The sequence below is a fragment of the Vipera berus genome (assembly GCF_964194415.1).
Source record: "Vipera berus genome assembly, chromosome: 3".
NCBI lineage: Eukaryota > Metazoa > Chordata > Lepidosauria > Squamata > Viperidae > Vipera > Vipera berus.
The window spans coordinates 81,460,484-81,487,248 of NC_138204.1; the positions used below are offsets into that span (position 1 = coordinate 81,460,484).

The 26,765-nt window shown below is 38.8% G+C and overlaps 1 protein-coding gene across 1 annotated transcript in view; it reads left to right on the forward strand.

Moving 5' to 3' along the window:
* The window catches only part of HS2ST1 (heparan sulfate 2-O-sulfotransferase 1), a 103,869-nt gene that overhangs the window by 64,616 nt on the left and 12,488 nt on the right, over positions 1 to 26,765 (forward strand). The window contains exons 2-6 of the mRNA XM_081325760.1: positions 7,268 to 7,509; positions 14,701 to 14,786; positions 19,489 to 19,627; positions 21,783 to 21,880; positions 25,124 to 25,281. Coding sequence (XP_081181886.1) covers positions 7,268 to 7,509; positions 14,701 to 14,786; positions 19,489 to 19,627; positions 21,783 to 21,880; positions 25,124 to 25,281 — 723 coding nt within the window. The remainder of the gene's footprint in view (positions 1 to 7,267; positions 7,510 to 14,700; positions 14,787 to 19,488; positions 19,628 to 21,782; positions 21,881 to 25,123; positions 25,282 to 26,765) is intronic.

The window sequence follows — 26,765 nt, forward strand, 5'->3', positions numbered from 1 at the left end:
AGCCCGGTACCAGTCCACGTCTTGGGCGTTGGGGACCCTTGCACTATGACACTCCTGAACACCTTCTCACTTCCACCTTCATGTGGCAGCAGCCATTTACCTGCCTGCTGGCCTGGGACTGCCAGCTTCCTGCCAGCTTCCTTCTTGTGGGAAGTTGGCAGGGAGGGTTAGAAATGATGACCTTGTGACTGTGGATGAGCCTAGCAGCACTAAAGTGGCCATAACTTTGCCAAGTTTCAGTCCCCAGGGGAATTCAGTAATGAGTTCCAGAGTTTGGATGCATTCTGCAAGTTAGCCCCTCTGAGGTACCTTATTTCAAAAATGGTTGCTTTATGATGCACTATTTTGCTCAATTGATAGTTACCGATAAACAGGAGAGTTTTAGTAGTATGTAGATTCCTGAGTTTAGGACTTACTGAGAAATTGATGCTCCTGCTATAAACCTGCCCAGTTACTGGAATTCAACAGGTGAGGCTCTTTTCAGTGTGGTCCTGCTAGACCTTTATTGCTGTGAAGGAGAGCAATGTATTTCTCCCAAACTGTGAAGTGTTCTTCCTAGAACAGCTTAGCTTCCACTCATCCAGCATTTTGAAAAATCCTGAAACTACCTTTTTTCACATTAAATTTAAATTTACCGACAAAGAATTAAAGGGAGACTAATATAGCTATTTTACCTTTTTTCCCCAATCATACTTTTAAACTAAATTTTGATCTGTTGATTGTTAATGTTAACAAATCAACACATCTTTTCAAACGCCACCCAAAGTCACATTTTTGTGGGTGGATGTATTAATTTGATAAATACCTATTATGCTTAAACATATTTATTTAAAGTATTTAATTTGGACATTGTACATGTGCTTTTACAAGTCAAAAGACAGTGTATGAATGCAATAAATAAATATTCGTTTAATTCACTTTAATGCTGCTTAATATTAGTCATTTTTGTGTTTACCTAGTAGGATGTCATTGAACTAACATTTCAGAAATCTCACTTTCACTCTTGTGCATAAATTAAATCCAGTAACTCGATTTGATTTACACAGTCCAGTTACCACTGTTGCATATGTGTTCAAATTTAATAATGATTTAATTACAAGGTGGGAGCTGCTTACGCTAGCTGCCAAGGTTGTGCTTGTGTACTCTCTCATGGACAGTAAGGTAATTATTAAACTAAGATTTGCAATGGTATTGCCAAAACTTTACTCAGAAAAGTGGCCCAAGGCCAGAGAAAAGTATCAGGCTGAAAGGGAGAAGTAAATAAAGTTAGAATTAAAAAAAAAATGATATAAATTTAGAGTGTAAGTTTTTTTTTCTTTCGTTCTTTTAACTGAGGAAGTGCCCAAAATTCAGCTGGTATAATAAAATCAAGTATTTGTCCTTCTATCTCTAGATCCCCTAAACACATTTTGTTTTGAGGAGTGTTGTGCCAACCTAGGAGAGATAGTTTGGTCTAGGCCAGTGGTGGTGAACTTTTTAGAGACTGAGTGCCCAAACTACAACCCAAAACCCACTTATTTATTGCTGGGCGCCAGGTGGGTATGGCCTACTGGGTGTGTGTGTCTGTGGTGGTCATGGAAGATTGGGTGGGTGTGGCCAAGGGGGTGTGGTTACCTCACTGTTGCTCGTGGGGAGGGACACGTGGGGGGGTGGGCAGGGTTGGGGGAGCTCCAAGAGGTCTCTGGCAGGTGGGACGGTAGACAGGAGACTCATCCTGTGGGGTGAGGCGAGGCAGAGTGGGGGTGCCATTGCCATGGGGCAAGGCAAGGGCTGGGGAAGCTGCTGCCTGACACCATCGAACCCTGCACACAGAGGCAAGCGAGCGCATGGGGGCCAACAGTGTCCGTCAGTAGCCAAAGCCTGCTGGCCCCTCGACCAGCGCATTCTGGGGCTCCGCAGCCCATCGCCAGCAGTTCAAAGAAGCCGCCTCCGAGATGGATGGTCGGCCAACAGCTGAGGAGATGATGCAGTGGGTCGTGCCTGGGAAAAGGAGAGCATGCAAGGCCAGAAGGGACGGGATGGGTGGGAGGAAAACCAGCCGTGCTGGGATGCATTCAGCCATGTGGGACCTCGGCGAATTAGCATGTGGCTGGTTGAAGAGGGACAGTTGCCACCTCCTGGAAGATGGCGTGGGTGCCCACAGAGAGGGCTCTGAGTGCCGCCTCTGGCACCCGTGCCATAGGTTTGCCACCACTGGTCTAGACTCTAGTGGTTAACATGCTTACCCAGAAGTAGGAAAATCCGAGTTGTATTCCTGTCCTGGGAAGAGACGCCAGCTAGATCTCTTTGGGCAGTGAGTGTTTCAGTCCTTGGAAGAGAAGGCAGTGGCAAATCACCCCTGAACTGGAACCACTTGTCATTAGCATTTTGTTTGTGTGTGTTTTGCTTTGTCTGTGGACCTCGGCAACTGCTTGCTTAGATCACTTCTGCCATCTGAACAGTGACACTGATATCTGGCTTTCACACTTCAGTGTCTCCAGCTGGCTGCATGTTATCCAACTGTGTTCTTGTTATCCACCCAATAGATTATAGACTGATTATAGACTGATAACATAGTCTGATGATGTAGTCTGCTTCAAATCCTCCTTCACCTTGGCAGAATACGATAAGCGTCAGGAGCCCTCCTACCTTCTTTTTCATGCTTGCTGCCATATCTGCGGTGTACAGTTAATGGCGTCATTGTTGGATATCAGAGCTCCCCAACAGTAGCTTTGGACTGAAGGTTGATGAAACATTTGATTCATAAAGTTGCGTAGAGCCAATCATTGTACTGTAATACTCTACATGACAGATTTTTTTTAATGATTTTCCTACATTTTTGAAAGGCATTTTATGTCACGTTCAAGATACTTGAAAAAGAAAACAACTGAAAGTATAAAATAAGATTTATTTATTTATTTATTTATTTATTTATTTATTTATTTATTTATTTATTTTATTATTTTATTTGTATACCGCCCTTCTCCCGAAGGACTCAGGGCGGTGAACAGGGCAGTACATATTAAAAGACAAAATACAAAAATTAAAAAAGATTAAACAAAATGCCCACGAATAAGTTAAAACACATTAAAAAAGTAGGTTAAAACACATTAATAAAACCCAACCCCATCCCATCAGGCCAGGCCAGCTTGTTCGAAGAGGTAAGTTTTTAGATCGCGCCGGAAGGAGCGGAGGTCAGGCGCCATCCGGAGCTCGACCGGAAGATGGTTCCATAAATCCGGCGTGCCCACAGAGAACGCCCCCCCGGGGGCCGCCAGTCGGCATTCGTTGACCGGTGGCACCCTGAGGAGGCCCTCTCTGTACTGGGCTGTATAATTTTTGTGAGATTTGGTTTTAGATAAATAAAGTTCATCCATTTGCCTTAAAAATTTACAGTAACATTTAATAAGTCAGGCTTTTTTTTTAACCTGATTCCTTTTGGTGTAATTGAAATACTTCTCAAGTTGTTTGCTGCCAGCTTTTCAGGAAATTGCTGAATTTTGTGGCAAATAAAGGAAAGGTCTTACCTTTTCGTTTTCAAGTTCATAGCAATATTAGGGTCAGGTATTTTCTCCCAGAAAAAAATGATAGAAGCACAAAGATATTGAGGGTTTTTTTGGTGCATACTTTACATGCCTAATTTGTAATAAATCTAATGTTGTTGCCTTGGGGCGCAAGTAGAAATCTGTGTTATTCAAGAACAGATACAAAATAGACAGAGAAGGCTGAGTTGGTGGGATAGAGAAAATGAAGCAAGCTGTGATCTTGTAATGAAGTAGAACTATGCTAAATTTGTTCAGACTAGAATCTGGTCTGTACTACAAGGCAATTTTCTTGACAGTTTTAAGAACAGGAAAAATTGAAAGTGCAAGAATCATGTTCCAACTTGTCTGATCTGTAAAATCCTGACAAGAAACCTGTTGGTGGTGACAGTCCAGGAAGGAGGAGTAGTTATTTATGTCTAGGTTATAAGAACAGTTGAAAAATCATCAAGCCAGTTGGAATCTTCTGTCTTTTCTTGGGAATACTAAGATTCCTGAGACAGAGTTTTAATTATGGTGTTTGAATTGATACGAAAGAAGCTTATTCTGTTAATCTGGGTACTTCGTATTGAGATGTTGATAAGTCCCTTTCTCAATATTGTTGAAATGAAGATGAGTCCTTCGGGAGAAGGACGATATAGAAATTAAATTATTATTATTATTATTATTATTATTATTATTATTATTATTATTATTATTATTATTATTATTATTATTATTAGTTAAAATTGGGTGAAAAAGTGAAACATTTCATTGGGGTGGACTTACTTTGTCAAATGAATGTAGATACAACAGGTTGTTTTAACTTTTCTTTAGTTCCTTTTTTTTCTTTTAGTACCCATCTTTTCCCACCAGCTTTTAGATGCAAAATGTTAAGATTCTGCCATCCTTAAATAACACTGAACTAAAAGCAACAAGAATCCTTCACAATTGAATGAATTTGCACGTAATGCAAGCACAAACAAGGGAACAACTTAGACAAAGGAAGGAAGGAACAAAGAAAGGGAGTAGTGAACTGAGGAAAAAATGAAAAAGATCACCGTTTTTTAAAACCTATCTGTAAAAGGTAGCTTGTGTAAAATATATATTTTGTATCTGCCACCTGTTTTAAACGGGACTGAGCATTTCATTACATATGTTAGGTTTTACTTGCTCTTTTTCTTGTTTTCAGGAAAGAATTTTTATTGTTCGGATGGTGTGAGGGTTTTTTGTTTGTTTGCTTGCTTGTACGTCCCAAGGCTATATGTGCCACAGAAGGCAAATATAGTAACGGAATACTTATATTGGTCCTACTTGTGTGCTAACTCTGAGCGTGTACTATATTTGGGGACGGGAACCAGTTGTTTTCTCCTCCTGTGAAAGCCCCACTCTTCTCCAGATGGGGAACTGCATGGTGATGGCAAGGTCAAATGATGCAAGACATTGATTGTGCTGCCCATTTTCTTGCTCTTACATTTCTCTGTTCCCATCCAACAAGCCGTTGCCAAAAAAATGTATTATTTCTTGCTTGAGATCTCAACTGATTAATGTTTTATTTATTTATTTTTTATTTTAATCCCATTTATATCCCGCCCTTCTCCGAAGACTCAGGGCGGCTTACAATTTAAGCACAAACCAATGTGCTTAGGAGTAGCCTTCATTCTATGTATATACCTGCTTATTAGGGCTTTCGGGGGGCCCCCACAAGCGGCATTATTACAAAGTCAGCTTATTGCCCCCAACAATCTGGGTCCTCATTTTACCTACCTCGGAAGGATGGAAGGCTGAGTCAACCTTCCTTGTCTTGCTTTTCTTCTGGCCATTTCAGTCTCCCTGTTTTTACACCCTCACCCCTACCCCACCCCAAATCTCACCATATTATTTCCAGAAATTCAAAATGACTTCTAACATTGGATTTCCCTTTTCTGGGTGGAGTGTAACTCCATTGATTTCAGATTTCCCTGTTATTCTCTTTTGTTTTTTTTTATCTACACGAACTTTGAGAAGTTCAGGATGCCTATTCCTGCCCTAAAATCCCAATATTCTCTCCACACTCTCCCATTGCAAAGACAGTATTTCTATCTTCTTGACCAGTTTAAGAAATTGCAATGAGGACTACTATAATCATTAGGGAAAAAGTATATTTATTAAACTTTGTTGGGCTGGTAGTTAACTAACTACCAGCCTGCTAGGCAGTTTATCTTCAGGGCAGCTTGGAGCGGCAGGCCTCCATATATACTACTACTACTACTACTACTACTACTACTACTACTACTACTACTACTACTACTACTACTACTACTACTGCATTCGTGTTGGAAGCCCCTACCAAAGCACTTCTGGGTTGAAAGGATTAGCTGGTAATATCACTGTTGCCCAGGGGATGCCCAAGTGGGCTTCTTTCATGTCCCTGTTATTTTCCCACTGAAGTGGTACCTATTTATCTACTTGCATTTACATGCTTTCGAACTGCTAGGTGGGCAGGAGATGGGGCAAATTGACAGGAGCTCATTCTGTCACATGCTCACTCTCAGGTTTTGAACTGCTGACTGTTGACCTCTCAATGGTCTTTTGACTCAGTGTCCTAACTACAAGAGTTACTACGGCCCCCATCCATATATTGAAAAGGTACATTCATTTGGATGATAGTCCTGGCTGTGTTTTGTGATAAATTCATTTAGCAATTACTTGGAAAGATGCTGAAAAAAAATATATATTGTCCCAGTTTCTGGGATTTCCATTTCAGCTTTTCTACTTGCTTCATTTGCTCCTTTCTTTTTTTGTGGCTTGTGTTTTTGTACTCAGGATGGAAATTTTACATCTTTAATGATGTTATTGTCATAAAGTACTTCCACTTCTTTTCTTATCAGACTTGCAATTAATTTGTAATTGGATTTTGCAAAGCCAATCATTGTAATATCATACACAAGGGACAGCGCTGAATTAAAATAAGCACAGGATTCATTTTATCTAAATTTCAGTTCCTTTTTGCAATTAATTGACTAAATCCAAAATGGTCACTAGCTAATGTTTTGTAAAATTCATATTATGTGCAGTATCTTTTCAACTGTCTGCCTTTGCCAAGTGTTGGATAGTTTATAGTCATTATTTGTAGGATATATGTGAAAAAAGTCTTACTGTGTGATCTTTTTTCTTATTCTTGTTAACCCTGAGTAGTTTCGGTTCCAAATTATGACATTTAGCATTAACTATGATTAAGACTAGCCATAACCCTGCCACCTTTAATATACCTTATGGGTTTCCCCTTCCTGTAGTTTATTTTATTTTATTTATTTGTATGACCACCCACCTCAACAAGTGACTGTAGGTGGCGAACAAAATTAGAAATAAAAACAATTACAATAATGCAAATGTTAAAATACATAATAGCCAAGAATGTATGATATACCATAATCACTAATATAACCAAGAAACAAATCATTGCATACAGTTGGTGCCTAAATTTTCCATTCAGGTTGAGATGGCATGCAGTGCCTTCATTTTAGAAAAAGTAACATTCTTTAAAGATATACCTACAAATTTAAGATGTTTAAGGTGCTCCTTTTTAGCCATGGTTTAACCAAAGTCACTTAACCTACTCCAGGGGCAGGCAACCTTGGCTCTTTTATGACTTGTGGACTTCAACTCCCCCTGGACTAATCTATCATATGATCCAACTCTTAGTAAAAGGAAATTGAAATTATATTGGTCTAATAAATGGCAGAATTAAAGATGCGTTTGTTTTGTTCTGTGCTTTGTTTTCACAGAGAGGGCTATTGCAAAACACGAAGTTCGGGAAATAGAGCAGCGCCATACAGTAGATGGCTCTCGATCAGATCAAATAATTCCAGATGAAGATGATGATGTAGTGATCATTTACAATCGGGTACCTAAAACTGCAAGTACATCTTTCACAAACATTGCATATGATCTTTGTGCGAAGAATAAGTATCATGTTCTTCATATCAACACAACCAAAAACAATCCTGTTATGTCTCTACAAGATCAAGTAAGTTACCATGGTTAAGATATTACATTTTGCATTGCTCATTAATCTTACTTACAATTTTCTCTATCAATCATAAAGTATTGTGTGTGTGAGGTGATGCCTAAACTCCCAGTGGAGAACAACAAAATAATAAGTTCTGATAAAATCCCTGACTTAGAATTAGAGTGGAAGTTTTCATGTCTGATTTATGTTACATTCTAGTTTCCTTGAACTTAAATTTGAATAAAGGCAAATGTAGGTATGGTATAGGTATTTGCTTTGTGATAAATTAGGGCATTCTCTCACTGTTTAAAACAGAATTAATCATCTTCTCCTTCTGTATTTTCTACATCAGTTGGTCATTCTTTCCTTTTCATATCAGATATAAATTCTTGCCTTTTTTTAGTGGCTTAATCCTTTATTTCCATCGTTTGTACATAACTGGGTCATATCTTTTTTAAAATACAAACCTCTTGATGGAATCCACTGATTCATATTCAGATCATTTTCCATCTTTGTTCTTAGTCAGTCTTATTACCCTTCGGCCTTCTTTTTCAAAATTCTAGAAGAATAATTGTCTTAATAATGCTAACCATATGATGTCCCTTTATGTGCTATCAAGGGTAGCAAAATGGATTATCTGACTTATGGATGATCAAGAAGGAGTTTCTTAAGGCAAGTTATATGTCCACAGAAATATGGTGAATTTCTATTTTTTGCCTAAATATGTATTGCACACCTGGGCAGTTCCTCTGAAAATCATGTTGGCAACATATTTTGCTCAAATCTCAATATGCAAAAATCATATTGTCAAGGTTCTGACTAATGGAACCAAATAAATCAGAACTCCAAGGCTTGAAGTTTCCTCAAAGCACATGTTTATTGGATACACAATATCGGCAAGGTCAAAAGTGAAACCAACTCTGAAATTTCCCTAGAGATTCAATGTAACTAAAAGTAACATTTTCCTCCCCTCTACTATACTACTAGTAATCCCCCAGGTACGAGCGTTTTTATTTAGTGAGCTTTCACAAAAACAAATTCAGAAAGGGTACTTACATTAGAAATTCAAAACTGTGACCAAAACAGGGCCTCTCTAGCCATGTGACTTGATTTCAGTCTCTATTGTAGCGGCGGCCATTTTTATCTCTGTGACTTGCCTGGGCTGTTCGGGGCTTTGAGAAGCCAGAAGGTTTTGGTTTTTTTTGTCCCTGGTCACATAGCCAAACAAGAGCCGAGCTGGTACACGTTTTTGCTTTCACTGCAATCTGCTACTGCCTGTGTTCGAGTGCTACAATTACTTCTGTAAGTATTTTTTTAAATTTTTTTAATTACTCTAGACTTTGCAAACACAATAGCTTGCAAAGTACAGTACTTAAAAAGCAGAGCAGTTCCCAAAGTACATGCAAACAAAAAAAACTTGCAAGCCCTCCTTGGAGGAAATTTAGTTCTTGAGCCAGCTCACTGGAAACATCTGATCGGCGGCTGGTGGTAAACCCTCCCAGTTCAGTTAATGTGGCAGCTACCAGAGGAAATAGTAAGTCAGATCTTGGTTCATTTAACAATCCATTTGATTTAATTAATGAATTTGATTTTAAAAATTAAACATTTTAAAATTTTTTGTAAAATTAAGTGATTCATTTGAAGAGGTTTTTTTTTACTTACGAGCCTAATGGCCAGGTTCGTACCTCGGGGACTACCTGTATAGATTATGCTACCCAATGAAAGTAATTGACGGACTCCTCAATTCATCTTCACTCCTCCTTCCAGCATCTATGGGAATGACCTTGGTTCCCACGGGACCGCTCAGTGTTTTGTCTAGCAATATTTTGTTTTCCTATCCCCCTTACCCCGAATCTGTGTGGCAACTTAGAAAAATACAGATGGCTTCAGCCAGGCTCTTTTCAGAAGTTGACACATGCATCATTAAAGTAAAATGTTGCACTTGTTTTTTATCATATTTGTCACCAATTTTGAAATTTGTAAGCTATTCTCATATGTTTTTCTGAGCATGTAATTCTTATTCTTTGTATCTCAGAGAATTTTTGAAGCTCCCAATTTTCACTTTTTTCCCTGTAGGATTTCTGATGTTCTTTCTCTGTCAAGATACATTTATTCTATCTTTCACATCTAAAAATGCATCTGGGTTGAAAATGTAAAGCAGTTTTAATATGCCAGAAGTTCAAAAATAGCTTTTGAATACTTTCTTTTTACGTATCAGGAAAAAATTTTCTGCAGAAATCCTTTTATATTTTCTGACCTTCCTAAGTAAAATTTTAGAAAAAAGTCTCCCGTTCAAGCACTCCTCCAAAACAAAATCCCAAACAGGTTTGTGTGTGTGTGTGATAGCTTTTGTAAAAATATGAAAGAGACGTAGTGGTGAAAATACTTGCAGAGCTGCATATGATCCTGAATAATTGATGACAAATGAATATTCTCTGTTCATGTAAGGCTTTGGCATCAAATATAGTGATACCAACATACATTAATTGTTACTTCAGTTACTTTCTACTGCAAGATTGTAGACAAAAATACTAATATAAAAAAGGCCTACAGGCCAGGTCTTTTGTATTTATGTGCCATTATTTTTTTATTTTTTTTTATTTTAATCCCATTTATATCCCGCCCTTCTCCGAAGACTCAGAACGGCTTACAATTTAAGCACAAAGCAATGTGCTTAGCAATAGCCTTCATTCTATGTATATGCCTGCTTATTAGGGCTTTCACCCCCCCCCAAGCGGCATTATTACAAAGTCAGCTTATTGCCCCCAACAATCTGGGTCCTCACCTACCTCGGAAGGATGGAAGGCTGAGTCAACCTTGAGCCTGGTGGGATGCGAACCTGCACTAATTGCAGGCAGCTGGTGTTACTTAAGGAGGCATTAGCCCACTGCTCCACCAAGGCTCCTTGGTGATAGTAGACTTTCCCTAGAAAAGGTATCAAGAATGTTGAATGGGCAGTTTAATATTTGCTCCAGTTTACTTTTCTGAAGGGACGTGGTGGTTCAGTGGGTTAGGACGCTGAGCTTGTCCCAGCTTCTGCCAACCTATCAGTTCGAAAGCACGTAAAAATGCAAGTAGAAAAATAGGGACCACTACGGTGGGAAGGTAACAGCGTTCTGTGCGCCTCTGGCGTCTAGTCATGCCGGCCACATGACCACGGAGACGTCCTCGGACAAGCGCTGGCTCTTCGGCTTTGAAACGGAGATGAGCACCGGCCCCTAGAGTCGGAAACGACTAGCACGCATGTGCGGGGGAACCTTTACCTTTACCTTACTTTTCTGGGATTTTTCATTCAACATGCAGGTGCTGGAGGAGGTGGAGATTTGAACAACAGCATAAGCACAGTCTTTTTTTAAAAAAAAATTCACACATTAGTATTCACGGTCTTTGTACTTAAACTGCCTGGATTCACTTGGGAACTGATGCTGCATGAGTCAGTTGAAACTGAAGTAATAACAATTGGCAGGATCTGTGACCTGTTGGACCTTGAGATTTGATTATTGGAATAGTATTTTTCATATTTATCTAGCTTGTGAGATTTAGAATGACCAAACATCCACATACAAACACCCGCGAAAACCTCAGAAAACAAATATCATCATTATGTCTAGATCTTATAGGTCAGTTGTAGGATAGAAGCCCAAATTGTTCATTTCATATTCAAGACGTTCAAAAATCTATCATCCTAAAAAATATAAGCAGTTGCAGTTAAATTTAAGAGACGCGTGACAGTATTTTATTTTTTTTTAAAAAATACATACCTGATGCACTACACTGTCTGTTCACTCAAACACTGGGAATGAACTTCCATTATATGTCTTTGCAGTAAGTTAGAAGAGTATTCTTTAGAGCTGGATCCATGGCAACTATATTCCTAACAACTTCATTCAGTTTTGATAGCAACATTAAAATATATATATTTAACTTGTATAAGTAAGCTTTGAAATATTTGCAGCAGCCCATAGAATGAAGAATTCTGTTTAGGCTTTTTCCAATTATTTTTATTTTATTTTTGTAGCAGATTATGATGGCGACAGGTAGTCCTCGACTTGTGAGAGTAATGGAGCCTGCCCATTCTTGTCGGACTACATTGAATGAAGTGCATAATTAATGACCTCCCCGTCCATGCTTTCTCCAATGCATTCCTAAAACGAATGCACAGGTCATTAGGTAGAGCATGGGGTGACTTGGGGGTGGGGGAAAACCATGAGAGGCCTAGTGCAGGCACATGCGCACCGGGTATACCTCCCCCAACCTCTGCGATATCCCATGCTCTGCCTCCTACTCCTTGGGTTCCCCAGAGATCTGTGGCCCTCCTCCATACCCCACCCTGTCACAATCACACACTTCCTTTTGAAGATATCCAGAGCTCAGGAAGTTGGAGTAGAGAAGGCCTCTCCCTTGCTGGATGATTGCTGGGCCACGTGGCACAATTGAGAAAAAAAATCCTGCTGGTTTTGCTTCCCTCACAATCCTTTCCTGCCCGGTGCCAGCTGCTCTAGCTTTATGCTAGCCTGGCTGGTGTTCGTGGAACTAAGTGATTGTGCCGATTTTGGTCTGTTGCATTCCTTTCTTCCCCAGCCAAGCGTAAATCGGCACGATTTCTTTAGCTCCTCGAATGTCAGCATAAAGCCTTACACTACTATGGCTGGTATTCGGGGAGATACCAGTAAGAAGAAATTGTGCTGATTTTGGTCTGTTGCAATCCTTTCATCCTCAGCCAGCATAAATCAGCATGACTTCTTATCCTCCCGAATGCCAGCGTAGGGCTAGTGTTACGCTGGCTGAGGAGGAAAGGATTGTAATGGACCAAGCTCAGCACAATTTCTTTTTGGTTCTCCAAACACCAGCCATTCTAGTGTCAGGCCTTATACCGTCATTCGGGGAGCTAAGGACGGCAGTCGGCATGAAATCATCTTAACGCCCTGAACCCCAGCCATGCTAGTGTAAAGTAAATGCGGCTGGCTCTGGGGACGAAAGGATTTGTGAGGGAAGCAAAATCAGCAGGATTTCTTCTCAGTTGTGCCATGTGGTCCATCAGTGGCCGAGCAAGGGAGCAGCCTTCTCTACCTGACAGTGAGCGAATGGCGACGGGGTGGGTGGGTGGGTGGGTAGGTAAGAGTGAGTGGAGCCGGGTATGGTGGGAAAGCAGGCCCAGTGCCTCTGAGGGCCTGACAGGGCAGGATGAGAGAGTGATAGGTAGGAGGATATGCTGCAGTCTCTCTGTGGTCGGTCGTAAGGGTGAATGACCACGGGGTTGCTGTAGGGGTTGTTAACTTTGAAAGGATTTGTATTTAGATTTTTTTTGGGGGGGGGAGTTTGCAACTTCCAGTGTTCATTAAATGGCCTGTTCTACCTTAGTTATCTGTATTTTGTCCGACACATTGATGTTATATGAGAGTTTGCGATACATTGTAGAGAGTAATTAAATAAAATTTGGTTTCTGTATCATATATTTCTTTTCCCTTTGACATAGCGTAGAGAACTAGCTATTGTTGCTATACCAAAACAGAATTAAGTTTGCGTTCAAATGGCAGCTAAATGTTTGCCTCTTTAGAAAATCGCAAATGGCAGAAAATATTTCCTTGCTTCCTAAAGGAATGCTTTTTTTGCTCAGGATGTTGGGGAGCTGTATTCCCCTCCAGAATTCAACTTTCTTTATCATCCCACTTGTTTTCCCCCCCTCTCTCCCCCTCCCCCTCCCCCTCTCCCTCTCCCCTCTGATATCTATGTTCTATTATTATTGAGTATGCTTAATTCTCATTATGCTACTGTATTGTTTTTATCTCTAGATTTTTATGATTATTTGGGGGGGGCTACTTTCTCAAACTTTGCAATTCTGCGGAGCAAGTTGGTAGCTGTTTTTTTTTTTTGTTAATAATGCTGGGAGTTGGCACTCGAACTTACTATTGGAAGTTAATAACCATTCTACAGTTGAAATAGTCCCCATTTTATATTGACTTTGACAATTGTGTCTGTGTTCATTGGCTAAAGCAATCTCCTACAAAGGTCAAGATGCAGCTTACTTCAGATGTTTGGCATTCTCTCGGCAATAGCTAAAGTCATTTTGCCAGACAACTCTCAGAAACTCCAGCAACCATGAACACTGTGTTAGGAATGTTGTTCTAGAAATAGCATTGCATATTATCTTGATAAATTACGAGAATAACGTAGATGTGTCTGCTTTATCTTACCTGTTTGATTAGATTATTAGATACTGATTTTCATGTTGATCGATTTTTGTCCAAGTTTGTTGCTTTCTGAATTATGTATTTGTATGCAAACTCCTGTAGCTTCTTCAAAAATATACTGCTCAAAAAATAAAGGGAATACGTAAACAACACAATGTATAGGATGTCTTATTTTGTGTTCCCTTTATTTTTTTGAGCAGTATACTAATACTGGGTGTCTGTACAGATAATAGGGAGATTCTTGAGCAGTCATATAAGCTGTCCTAAAGAACTAGCTCAGAGGTCTTCAAACTTGGCCCTTTTATGACTTGTGGACTTCAATTCCCAGAATTCCTTAGCCAGGCACACGGGCTGAAGAATTCTGGGAGTTGAAGTCCACAAGTCATAAAAGGGCCAAGTTTGAAGACCCCTGAAGCTGCTTTAATGCTTTGTGGTGTTTACACTAGCAAACTTTTTAAAGCACCACTTTCAAATAATTGCAGTAATACACATGTATTGTAATTTCCAACTCAGAACTCCAGGTCTGTGGACTAGAATGAGACGTTGAAGAACATTTCTGTGATATTGCTAAGACGATTAATTGAAATATTGCTGAAGTTGCCAGGAGTTGAGCCTGGCTGGGAGCTTTTACTCTTGTCTGTATTTACCGGTGTGTCATTGTGTCAGTGTAAAATTCGTATATTCTAATTATGAAAGATAGGAACTAAATATAACACTTAAAATAATAAATACATATTTGACTAATAATTAAAGCAAAGCTTGTTGAAAGTATTGTTATAGAATATGAAATATAAGACATTCCTGATTAAAAACTTAGCCATGTTTAGCAAATTCCAATGTTTTCAGCTATCTGTCCATAATAAATATTGATGATGCTGGCTCATCATCCTTGAATTTCTGGAGGATATAAAGTAGAATAAATTATCTAATGAATACACACACACACACACACACACACACACACACACACGTATTTTGTTTTGTAAAACATTTTAAAAAATCTTCCTTTTTCTTGTAGGTACGTTTTGTGAAGAACATAACTTCATGGAAAGAGATGAAACCAGGATTTTATCATGGACATATATCTTTCTTGGATTTTGCAAAGTAAGCTACACAACAAATAATTCAATTTGCACCAATTTGACCTTGAATCATTCTTTATCATTTCTAATTTTCATGGTATAACTGTAGTTCACGATTCACTTTAGTTTGTACTGCCCTCTCATGGTCAAGATCAGAAATTGCACCATACAGAGAACTGCAAATACTGGGTTTTGGTCACTCCTTCCAGTTTTGTTTTTCTCTGCTTCCACCTCCTCTTTCATTTTCTTAACATGTCCTTTCCTGTTCAGACTTTGTTGACAAGAATGTTGTAAATCATGTTGCCTCTTAAAAGAGCAAGTCATGCACATTGATATGTCTGAATAGTCAGAGAAATTAAGTCAGAGAAATTATTTTTCCTGATAGTTAAATCTTGAATGTTTGTGTATATGTATGTGTGTGAACCTGCGGGCGTGCACATGTATACATCTGTGTCATAAAGACAAGAACAAATGATTTTAATAACTTATTTTCTCTAACATTTCAACAGAGGATCTCTCTTCCCCTATCTCAAGACAGTAACCAAGTTATAAAGCCTCATCATTCGGTCCTAATCAGTAAAACTCCATTAAAATTTATCAGAAATGAGAAGGCATATAGGTGTATGTTTAACCAAATCATATTATATATCTTCCTATGTATTTTAATAGTATTTTAAACACAAGCAGGATTCTTACAGTTAATTTCAAAAATCTTATTTTCAATCCATCTGGCTCTTTAGCAACTTTCTAAAAATCAATGTTCTAATTATTTCAAAGCAATTTGTTCAAAGTTGTTAAACTTCTTTCCCTGTGGATTGAAGGAGAAGCACCAGGTTTGATGAAACTTGCCATTCTGAAAGTTCTTGATAGCCCAAAAGCAGTTAATAAACAATTTCAGGAAAGGATTAAGAAAGGAAGCGGATGAACCCAGTGTCCATTTGAATGCTTTCAACCATGGCTTGGGCAAAGCTGAGTTTCCTTCAGCTTCAGGGGCTCTAAAACTCAGTGGAGGCCATTGTTTTACAGTTCCCTTACAAGGAGCCTCAGTATAGAGGTCCTCCCCTTTATCTGGAGAGGAATTTCGAAGCATTAATTTGTTTGCCAATTCCTTGCTCCATTGCAGTCATGGTGGTATTAAACTATTAAGAGCATCCCATCCTCAAATGTTAGGACTGAATGCCTATTGTCCTCAAAGGATTTCTGAGTGGAAGTTGATGTTGTGAATAATCTCAGGTGTACCCCAGGCTAGTGGCTAAAATTATTTTGTAGAAATGTAATTGTTAGTTTTAGCATTAAATTTGATTTAAAGCAGCATAGAGCATTGGGCCAGAAACTCCACACCTTAGGGTGGGTGCATGCTATGCAATACATATAGAAAAAAGGGTAGGGCTTACCTTGCAACTTGCATCGTTTTGGGACTCTCCTGATCCCTCCACAGATGCTTATCTTTGTGGATCCTACAGTTCTGTACCCTGACAATGTCTGAGACAGAGACCAGTGCATGAAATTTCTGTTTGAACATTTATTTTAAGAATAGTGGGAATATATACTGCTCCATAGTGCTTTACGACACTCTCTGAGTGGTTTACAAATGTCAGCATATTGCCCCTAACAAACTGAGTCCTCATTTTAACGATCTTGGAAGGAGGGAAGACTGAATCAACCTTGAGCCAATCAGAATCGAGCTCCTAGCTGTGGGCAGAATTAGCCCGCAAATATGGCATTCTAACCATTGCGCCATCACAGCTCCTATACATGGTAGTCATTGTTTATTTCTCAATTTTGCTTAACCTTAAAAGCATGGTAGCTTTTAAAGCAAGTTAAGAAAGAGTATCGTGTGTGTGTGTGTCTGTGTGTCTGTGTGTCTGTGTCTCCCTTGCCCTCTGTTTTATTTTGGTAATTGTGTAAGAATGGCAACCTCAAACAAGTTTGCATTATATATACTCATGAAACATAGTATTACATAATGCTGCAGTGAACAATGGCAGAGAAAGGTTGAAATATTACAAACCAAGAAGGAGCTCTCAGTCTGAAAGAAAAAAAAACCGAGTATAAAATTGCCTTGTTTTTTCAAATTCAGTAGCGTAACATACTGTATTAATGCATCTCTTGTGTTGAATATATAATGAAATAATAACCTTGTGAACAGCTTTGTAAGCATTTCTTTACTCGATAGATTATTCATAGTTTGAAACTGAAGACGTCTTATTCAAGAAAGACAAGAAAACAATATCACAATTTACACTTACAGGCGTATTTTCCCCAGGACTGTTTTATACTTAAGTTTTTGTTTGTTTCTTTGTTTGTTTGTTAAATGACTGTGCCTATCCTCTATATAGTTTGTTTTCTTATGTTTGTGATTTTGATTTTTAAAATAATGCAGTATTTGCTCTTCTTGAGTAACAACATATGGTGTGATGTTCTTTGAGGGGAGAAATTTACACACTCTGAATACTGTTTGTTTATCTTCTGGAATAAAGTCTCCCCTAGTGCTTTGATTCAATATGCACTCATACAAAATTAAAATGAAGTTAAAAAGTTTTTCAACAGCTGTGATAAAATACATTGTAGAAATTATATCAAACAGCATAATGAATTAATATATAGACAATATACGGATGCTTTCATGTTCTTTGAAATATAACTACTCAGCACTAACTTTCTGATAGGATTCTCTTCATTTTTGAATTTTATCATGATTGATTTCTAAAGAGACCTTGATACCTTTTGGGTCTCTTTCCTAACAATACTGATTCATCTCTCCCATCTACCGAAGAAAGCCAAACCTGTGTCTTATCTATTCTGTGTTGGCTGTATACATTCATAGATGACATAAAAAACATATGTTAGACTAAGAGGGCGTAAAGTATAGGAGGAATAATTGCAGCAGTAAGTTTCCCTTCTGCTTCTCTTTCCTGAGCATTGTCTTCCCACATGCAGAGATGAGCTGGCACTTCTGCTTGAGTCAAGGAATGAGAAATACGAATTGAGAAACATGTGTAACAGAGACCTTGATTCCTCTCTTTTACCCTCGCTGCGAAAGAAAGAAAGAAAGAAACTTAGAATATAGTTTTTGCATTTACACCATGCGACCAGTTGTAGTGTGAACAAAATGATAACTATAGCAAAAGGTCAAAATGAAAGCACTTAAATACGTGCAACGAAATCAAGAGTAGCAGCAAAAGAGGCCTGAACTGGATTGCCTGCTCTTGACACCTTGGGACCTGCTCGGTTTTGTGGCCAGTGTTAAAGCTTCCTGCAAAGCATTTAAAACTCTCCCCACCTCTTGTGGGAAATGCTGAACCTCTATTAGAAATGTCCCAAAATATGAGCTAGTTTTGTGTAAGGTTTCACAGAACAGTTTGTAAAGGGTCATTTTGGTTAAAAAAAACAAAACCAAACCCAACTTGCTGCTTAGTATATCCGTCTGAATATACTTAAATAGATAAAAATCTAACTTCCACTTCAGCACAAACCTATCCTAATTTCTGGAGCAATGGAAGACCGTTCTTGCCCTTTCTTCTTGCAACCATTTCCCCCAGTGGGGCCAGAAGAGAGCCCAGGCCTTCTCCCAGCCTCCCCACTTCTGGGCCCTCTGTCCGGTGCTCTGCTTAATGACTGTACAGTCACTTAACAACTGAAACGGGAAGAGCCAGGATTGAGCCAAGCAGTCATTTTTCTCATTTAACAACCACTTCACTCAGCTACCAAGATTCTGGGTTCAACTAAAGTTGTAAGCGGAAGACAACCTGTGTGCACAATATGATGAAAAGCTTTTTATTTTGTAGTAAATTTTCATAGGCAAGCCACTTTGCTGTGGTGGTTAAGGCATCAGTGTAGGAACCGGGAAACGATGAGCTCTAATCCTGCCTCGGGCACAAAAACAATTGGGTGACCTTGGACCAGACACTTACTCTCTCTGCCCTAGGAGGGAGGGAGTGGTAAACTACTTCCAGCATGTTGCCCCAAAAATTGCAGTGGCTTATCCAAGCAGTCTGTAGGAGTCAGAGGCACAGAGACACCGACATTTTCACAAGATCACTGTATAAATTCCTTAAAAGAAGGTGCTAATGAAAGAACAAAACTATTGCACTCAGTCCAATCCTATCGGGTTTCTCATCTGTTGAATATGGCTAATTGTCATTTTTCCAGCTTCCAGTATTCATCAAGCTTAATTATCATCTCTGCAGCAAGCCTTTCAAAGGCAGGACTTTATCAAATTTATTTAACATTTATTTAAAAGGCAGGACTTTTATCAAAGCAAAAAACTATTTCTGAGCACCTCCCCCATCCTCATACCTTTCCTCCATCTGGTCATTATAGTAAGGCCAGCTGCATTATCTTCTTTGTTGCAAAGTATAGTTTTAAAAGGTTGCATCTGTTGGAAGCAGAAGTACCAGACTAGACTTCTGCTGATAATACTTGTTAGACAAAATAAAGTGAGTATCTATATGTAAATATCAAGTGTGCATGTTTTAAATCCACCAAAATGGAATGTATTATGATAAGGTCTGGTGACCTTCCTTTGAAAACTATCTCGGCTGTGAACTTTTTTTTAAAAGGCCCTTGAAATGGAAAACGTATTGTCTGCTTATTGTTTTTTCCTGTATACATTAATATGGGGGGAAAGGAGCACTCTTGAAATAAACTTGACACCGGATCCATTTTTACATCATGCAGGAAACGCTTTGATTTGTCAATTAGATTATCTTTTTCTGTTTCAGATTTGGTGTTAAAAAGAAACCAATATACATCAATGTCATAAGAGATCCTATAGAGCGGCTGGTTTCTTATTATTACTTTCTGCGCTTTGGTGATGATTACAGGCCTGGACTCCGAAGGCGAAAGCAAGGGGATAAAAAAGTAAAAGTATATCTTGTTCACTTTCTTTGTGGCTTAGTTTTAACTGGGTAATTTATGAACTAAATGAAAAACATGAGACAGTAATGTTCAAAACCAAAACTGGAGCAAAAGTTCTCATTCCATTCATAAGAGTTTTCTCTACATTTTTTTTTTGATCTTTTAAAACATCTGTTCATGAGAGCAGGAATGAGCTTTCTTTCTTTTCTTTTTTTTTAAACACTCCTCCATATATTTCTTTTGTTATTTCCCCCATAATCCTTTATTGAAGATCTTAAGCTGGTTGGCTCATGTTAGAAGTTTCTGCTGTAAATTGTGAACATACTTGCTTGTCTAGCTCTTTCCTGGATTTCTTAGCTTTCGCTTTTTGCCTGTCAGCAAGTAAATAAATAGGTAGAGGCTAACTGAAGGTATCTTTCTCAAGTATCTATAGCATAGAGGTTTCATCAAAATGACGAAAGTAGTGTCACGGTGGCACAATAGAAACCTTGTCCCTTTTATACATCTGGGCACTATAATGATACATGCACAAAAGAGAAGGAGCTTACACAGTGCAACACTACTTTTGTAATTGACTCTCCCCCAAGGACACTTCTGATACCTTCTCCTCTCTTAGCAAATATCTGGATGCTTCATACCATGAGCAGAGTGCAGTCTATTAAGAAGTGTGTAAATATCCTTCTAGGGGGATGCGGTGGCTCAGTGGGTTAGGATGCTGAGCTTGTCGATCAGAAGGTCGGCAGTTTGGCAGGTCAAATCCCGAGTGCCGCATAACAGAGTGAGCGCCTGTTACTCGTTCCAGCTTCTGCCAACCTAGCAGTTTGAAAGCACGTAAAAAGTGCAAGTAGAAAAATAGGGACCACTACGGTGGGAAGGTAACAGCGTTCCGTGCGCCTTTGGCATCTAGTCATGCTGGCCACATGACCACGGAGACGTCCTCGGACAAGCGCTGGCTCTTCGGCTTTGAAAAGGAGATGAGCACCGGCCCCTAGAGTTGGAAACAACTAGCACACATACGCGGGGGAACCTTTACCTTTACCTTTTAAATATCCGTAATTGTTAGGCCTGAATCTGGCGGGATAATATTACAAGCTAATGATGAATCATAAAACTTTTGCCCTGTATTATAAAGAGTTGTGGATCGGAATTCTTCAAACTGCAAGTAATACAGTCATCCCATCCCAGTATAATATTTCATACTTTGGGGGTTGAATATTATGAGACTTTATTACTATCAGCTGGGTCATCATTTTATGTTATGGGAATGCTAAAGCAATCCATGGATCCATTTCGGCCAGACTGCATGGGTCTTCCTTTTGCTTTGGTGCCATGTTAACTGTATTCAGGAGATACCTTTCCCTTTAAGCAGATGCAGTCTACTTATTAGATTGTTTATTATAGCATTACTTCGAAAATTCAGTCCAGAGACCCTACTCTTGCTATAATGCCTAAAGAGTTTCTTAGCAAGAAGGAAGTTGGTTGTGATCCAGTTGATCAGTCAGCTGTAACTAATGCTGTCTTAAAATCTGTTCTGACCACACATTTCTTGCTGATGTACACTTACTTGGTGGTTATCATATCACACCCTCTGTGCTCTTGGATTTTGCATTGGTTATAAGCAAGAATTGTTCTGCAACATTTGTTTGGATTCTGCTCCAGTAGTATTAAAAAGTACTAAGTAATTAACCCTTGTATAGGAGGATTCAGAACTATCAAAATTAGCCCAGTCTACTGTAGCAGCAGCAGCAGTAGTATAACTTGATTACCAACAGGCAATCTTTTAAATCAATAAATATAATACCTTCAAATTAGTTCCTGCTAATATAAAATAAACCATTTTTTTAAAAAAATAACACATTTTGTCTATATTCCCATGAGCCATTTTAATTTCCATTTTTAGTTAACTTCTGTTGTGATCTCTGCAAATAGCATTTGCTTCTCAAGCGTCTGTATTGTTGATTGGTTATCTGCAGTTGGAGCCCAACAGAGTTTGACTTGCAAGCATAGTTGATATAGGCAGATTCAGTTGTAGAAATGGGACTTTTTGCTATTGTTCTTATATCCATTATTTAACAATATGACCACTTTGAAAAGTTTCATATGCAAGAAGGAGTTTTACAGCTTGCTTCTGAGTTTCTTTCGTTGTTTTTCCCCCCAGACATTTGACGAATGTGTAGCAGCTGGAGGCTCAGATTGTGCTCCTGAGAAACTCTGGCTTCAGATACCATTTTTCTGTGGGCATAGCTCTGAATGTTGGTAAGAATATGACATTACAGAAGAAATTTATCCTTGATTGTGTTACATTGATTGAACTAATGAAAATGGGTATCGGAAATTTAAATTTGGGCTGATGGTGGTGGTGAGGATGGTGAGCTTTAATTAACATAAGTAGCTTACCTTCCAATGAGCAGAGTTTTAGAGAATTATAAACCATTTTCAAACTGAACTGTCCCTTTCCTTTCTAAACTTCCATATCAATGATTGACTATCCCGATTAAAAACTGTTTAAGAGGACTTCTGGTTTTGTGTCACAGTGAGACGGGACGCAGGAAGGCAGAGCTTCATTGCCCCAAAGAGGCGATGAAGAAGGAGGGGTGCCTTGTTGATCACAGAGAGACAGCGGTCTCTCCGTTTGATCCAAGAAAAGCTCTCTAAACTGGCAGGGAAAAGAGCGGCCACACCTCTGTGGCTGGCCATTAGTTGCTGACAGCCGAAAAACAAAGCTTTAATTAGCACATTGTAAACAGCATGTTTGCACTGGGTGAGAATATTGTTCCTTTATTTACTATTTTACAACTTAATTTCCTGGGAAAGGCTCCCAAGAAGTTTAGAAACTCCGGATGTGAACGGAAGTGGCATTTTAAATTTGTTATGGGGGACAGAAATACACAGTGCTGAAGTAAAAGTAATACAAAGCTACATCTTTGATAAATCTGAGAACTGAGATAATTGTTAAGATTTTCTCTTTGAGAAAAAAATTATTGAGGTGAAATATAAGAAATCAACCCTTTGTTTTAAAAGTGGAAAATGGACTTTGAATGACATCTAGTGGTGGATTTGAGTACAGTACCATAACTAGCTCCTTGGCTGCTTGGTACAGCTGGCAATAAAGGAAAATATTTTGGCATATTTATCATCCTGACCTTCTTGGACTATAAATACCTACTGAGCTTGGACTTTTAATCTCAAGAGCTAGTGGGAGAGAAAGAAAGATTTGACTTTTGAACATGTCTGGCTGCAGAGAGGTTGAACACACTTGTAATGTTGTGGACTACAACCTTGCCTGAGTGATAATTTTCAGGATACTTGAGACAAAGGATTACTACAAAATATTGCTATTAGGACTGAATTATAAAGGCTATGTATAAAGACCAGAAAAGTAGAGGAAATCTCATTCCATTCTTAATGAGACTGGTGATACCAGAGGATTTCTAGGAATGATGTCTCAAGAAAAAAGAAATACCTTTCAGAAGGAAATACTCGCTGTGTTACAGCAAATTCATCAAACATTTGTTGCACAAAAAGAGGACATAAAAAAACCTATAATGAGACTAAAAATAACCTAGATGATATAAAGGACCAAATTTCCAAACTGAAGCTACAACTGGAAAGCTCCCAGACAACGACTGTAAAGTATGAACAAATAAATCAGAAATCAGAGGGTGAAGCAGAAGAAATGGATCTAGAGATGGAGGAGATAGAAAAAAGGAAATATGGACTGCAAGACCTACCTATAACAATGAAAATACAAAAGACTCTTTACTCCTTTCTCCAAAATACACCTGATGACAAGAAAGAAGATTTTAGAAAATGGAACATAGAGTGGGCAAGGGAAATGTTTAGGGAATGTGGATGGGCAGAGTCCTCCCCCCCAAATAAAATAAAATAAAATAAAAATACCTAAATTGCCTTTCTCATGCCAAGCAGCTTGCACAAAAATATAAAATTTTGGGGTGATTTAATTGCCTTGTCCTGGAAAGCTACTTGGCAAAAGAAAGCAAGCGAGAGTTAGACTTAAAAAATAGAAGATTTGCTCTATCAGTGGGGGCGCTATCTGTTTAATATACCTGTTTGAATATGAATAAAAGAACGGATGAACCTTAGATATAACTAGAATTTTATAATGGAAGATATGATTTAGAATTAAAATAGCATTTTCTTTTTCTTTTTTTGATATGGGAAATTTGAAAATAAGAGGATTGGTATGAATAAATTTATTTAGCTATATAAATGTAATTAATATTGAGAAAATCTTAACTGATAAAAATACTGTAAATATTGATGGGAAATCAAACTTAATAAGAGCACGAAAACAGGATATTGACTTATGAATTGATATTACTGTTATTTCTGTAACATTAGTAAAATATGATGAAGATGTCTCTATCTAATTTTGTATGCATCAATAGTACTAAGAATTGTAATTGTTTAACCAGGGAAAAGGAAAAATATGAGAAAGAAAGGAAGATCAAGGAAAAAATACTGGAGTGTATAGTACTGAATAGATTTATATTGAAGTAGTTAATGTTAAATACATAAACCCAGACAACATGTTGTTTACTAAGCTCTAAAGAGTGTGATTTTTAAAAATCAGTAAAACTTATATATATAAAAAATAACTGTTTAAGAGGAGGTGGGGATTTTGGCACTGGCTTTAAAAAGGATTCATCCAAAGGAGCTAAGGTTATTTTTCATTTTAATTGATGGAAATAGGCACAATTGAACTGCATTATAAAAAAACATAACCACACTGAATTCATCAGTAAGGAAAAAAGGAGCAAACAAGTGGGGTTTGTCATGATAATGCCCCAAACAAGTAGTGACTGGAGGTCACTTCAAGTATAACCTATTTCCAACAGAATGTTTTTGTATGTAAATGTGCTGATGATCATTTCTTCAGACAATTTATTCACTGCAAGCATGAGCAACTACTTTATGAGTACTAAATGTCATCTGAATGCTTAATCATTTTAAAAATAGAATAATAGTAATCATAAGATACCAATAGTAGATGATAATAGGAAAGATGAGAAGGATAATAGGAAATCCCTTTGTTTTTGCTTATAATGTAGACTTACTAAAATGCAAATATTCTATGGTTGCTGTGGAAGACTGTTGAACAACTCAAATGTTCTCTGAATCTCCCCCTCCCCCCCATCACATTCAAAATGACACTCTTGACTGTTTTAGTATAACAGCATAACTTTTCCCCACTCCATAGCACATTTTAAAAAGGCATTTGGGCCATCAAGAAGTTAGAAATCAGAGCTGTAAATCTTTTGACATCTAACCTAGGCAGTGAAGAGAACAAAAAGTGGGGAGAAGGGGAAAAAAGCAAAGGAAATTAAAAATGTGTGCGGCTGAAACTTTGTTTTCTTGTCTGTGCAAAGATAACAGCTTAGCCATTATTTTAGCCTGGTGTGAGAATATCTAAACGAAGAGAACCAAAATTCTTGGCAGACATCAAAACCATCCTGTAATTACTTTTTATCATTTTAGGAATGTGGGAAGCAGATGGGCTTTGGAACAAGCCAAATACAACTTGATTAATGAATATTTCCTAGTGGGAGTTACTGAAGAGCTTGAAGACTTCATTATGTTGCTGGAGGCAGCTTTGCCTCGCTTCTTCAGGGGTGCTACAGAATTATATCGAACAGGTATTTCATCACCCCTCAACTACATCATGTCTCTCTGTGTGTATGCATTTCTTTTTAGGAGAAAGCACAGTGTCTTTTCCGAGATTTTCATTATTTCGTTCCTGAAAGAATTACAAGCGATGTATTAGGGCAGACATGTCAAACACAAGGCCCGGGGGCCGGATCCGGCCCGCGAAGTGGTTTCATGTGGCCCACAAAGCCATCCTGGAAACAGTGAGGGAACGGCCCCTGCTGCCTTGGCCCTGGCCCAGAGACCCTCCTTCTGCCAGAGACCCTCAGAACTGTCCCACTTCTGCCCAGGCCCCCATAGGCACCCTTGATGCGAACGATGTAGAGTTGGCCATGCCCACCCAGTAGGCCATACACACTCTAGCCACGCCCACCCAGTAGGCCACGCCCACCCTGGCCATACCCACCCGGCCCCTTGAGGGCAACCGCAATGCTGATGCGGCTCTCAATGAAATTGAGTTTGACACCCCTGCATTAGGGCTATTAAAACTGAAAATGTGCTTCAAGCATAGAATACACACCCAGCACTTTGCAAATTCTGCCTAATTGATTGACTGGTGTGTGTGTGATTCAGCAAAATTGAAGAGCACGGCATTTTGATCGATGGGGGTTTTGGCCGAAAAACAAAATCTGCAGATCTATGAGAGGCTGAGTAGGGCAAGGTTTTTGTTCCTCTCTGTTCTTCCACTACATACCTAAGCCAGGCAACTTGGCCAGCAGCTGAGGCTTGAGTGGCCGGATCTAACCTGCCACCCTAAATCATCCAGCCAGTAGTCTCCAAAAGAAATATTATGTCTCCCTGCCTGGGGTGGTTCTTAAAAAAGAATTCAAGTTAGCAATTTTGCCTTAGATTGGTGTATGCCCAGATTATTTTAATAAATTCTAACAATCTGAATGGGTTACAAGTCATTTACATTTAAAATATACATATGTGTTTATATTATACCTATTGAGATCTCTTCCTCCTCTCCCCTCCGTAAGCATTTCTTTCCCCAATCAGCAGAGGCACACTGAGACTCTTCAGAGGACATTCTTATGTTCCCCTTTGGCCGCACCTCCCTTCCTTTCCCCCCAAAGCAGTGCATCTCTATGATTTGCTCCAAGTGCTAAGAGGGAGGGGGAACGGGGGGGGCACATGGCCTCTGGCCCCTTTTACAAAAGAACGTTCCCAGCCCCTGGTCTCAGCACTGGCTTCCTCACCAGTCTTTCAGTGCTTTGCTTCCATTTTATATATTGTTTTACCCAGTGGGTTTTTTTTTTGTAAAGGTGCCAGAACTCACACATGTCGTACAACCTGCCTTGCCTACCCTACAAGGTTCCATCCAAAAAAGGTGCCGGAACTCCGTTCTGAGCGTTCTATGAAAAAAAAAAAGGCCTGGTTTTACCAACATATAAAATACAAAGAAAAATAATATCAGGAAATTATGACAAGGAAAAAAGAGGGGGAAAGAAAATATGAGATACAAGGGAAGAAA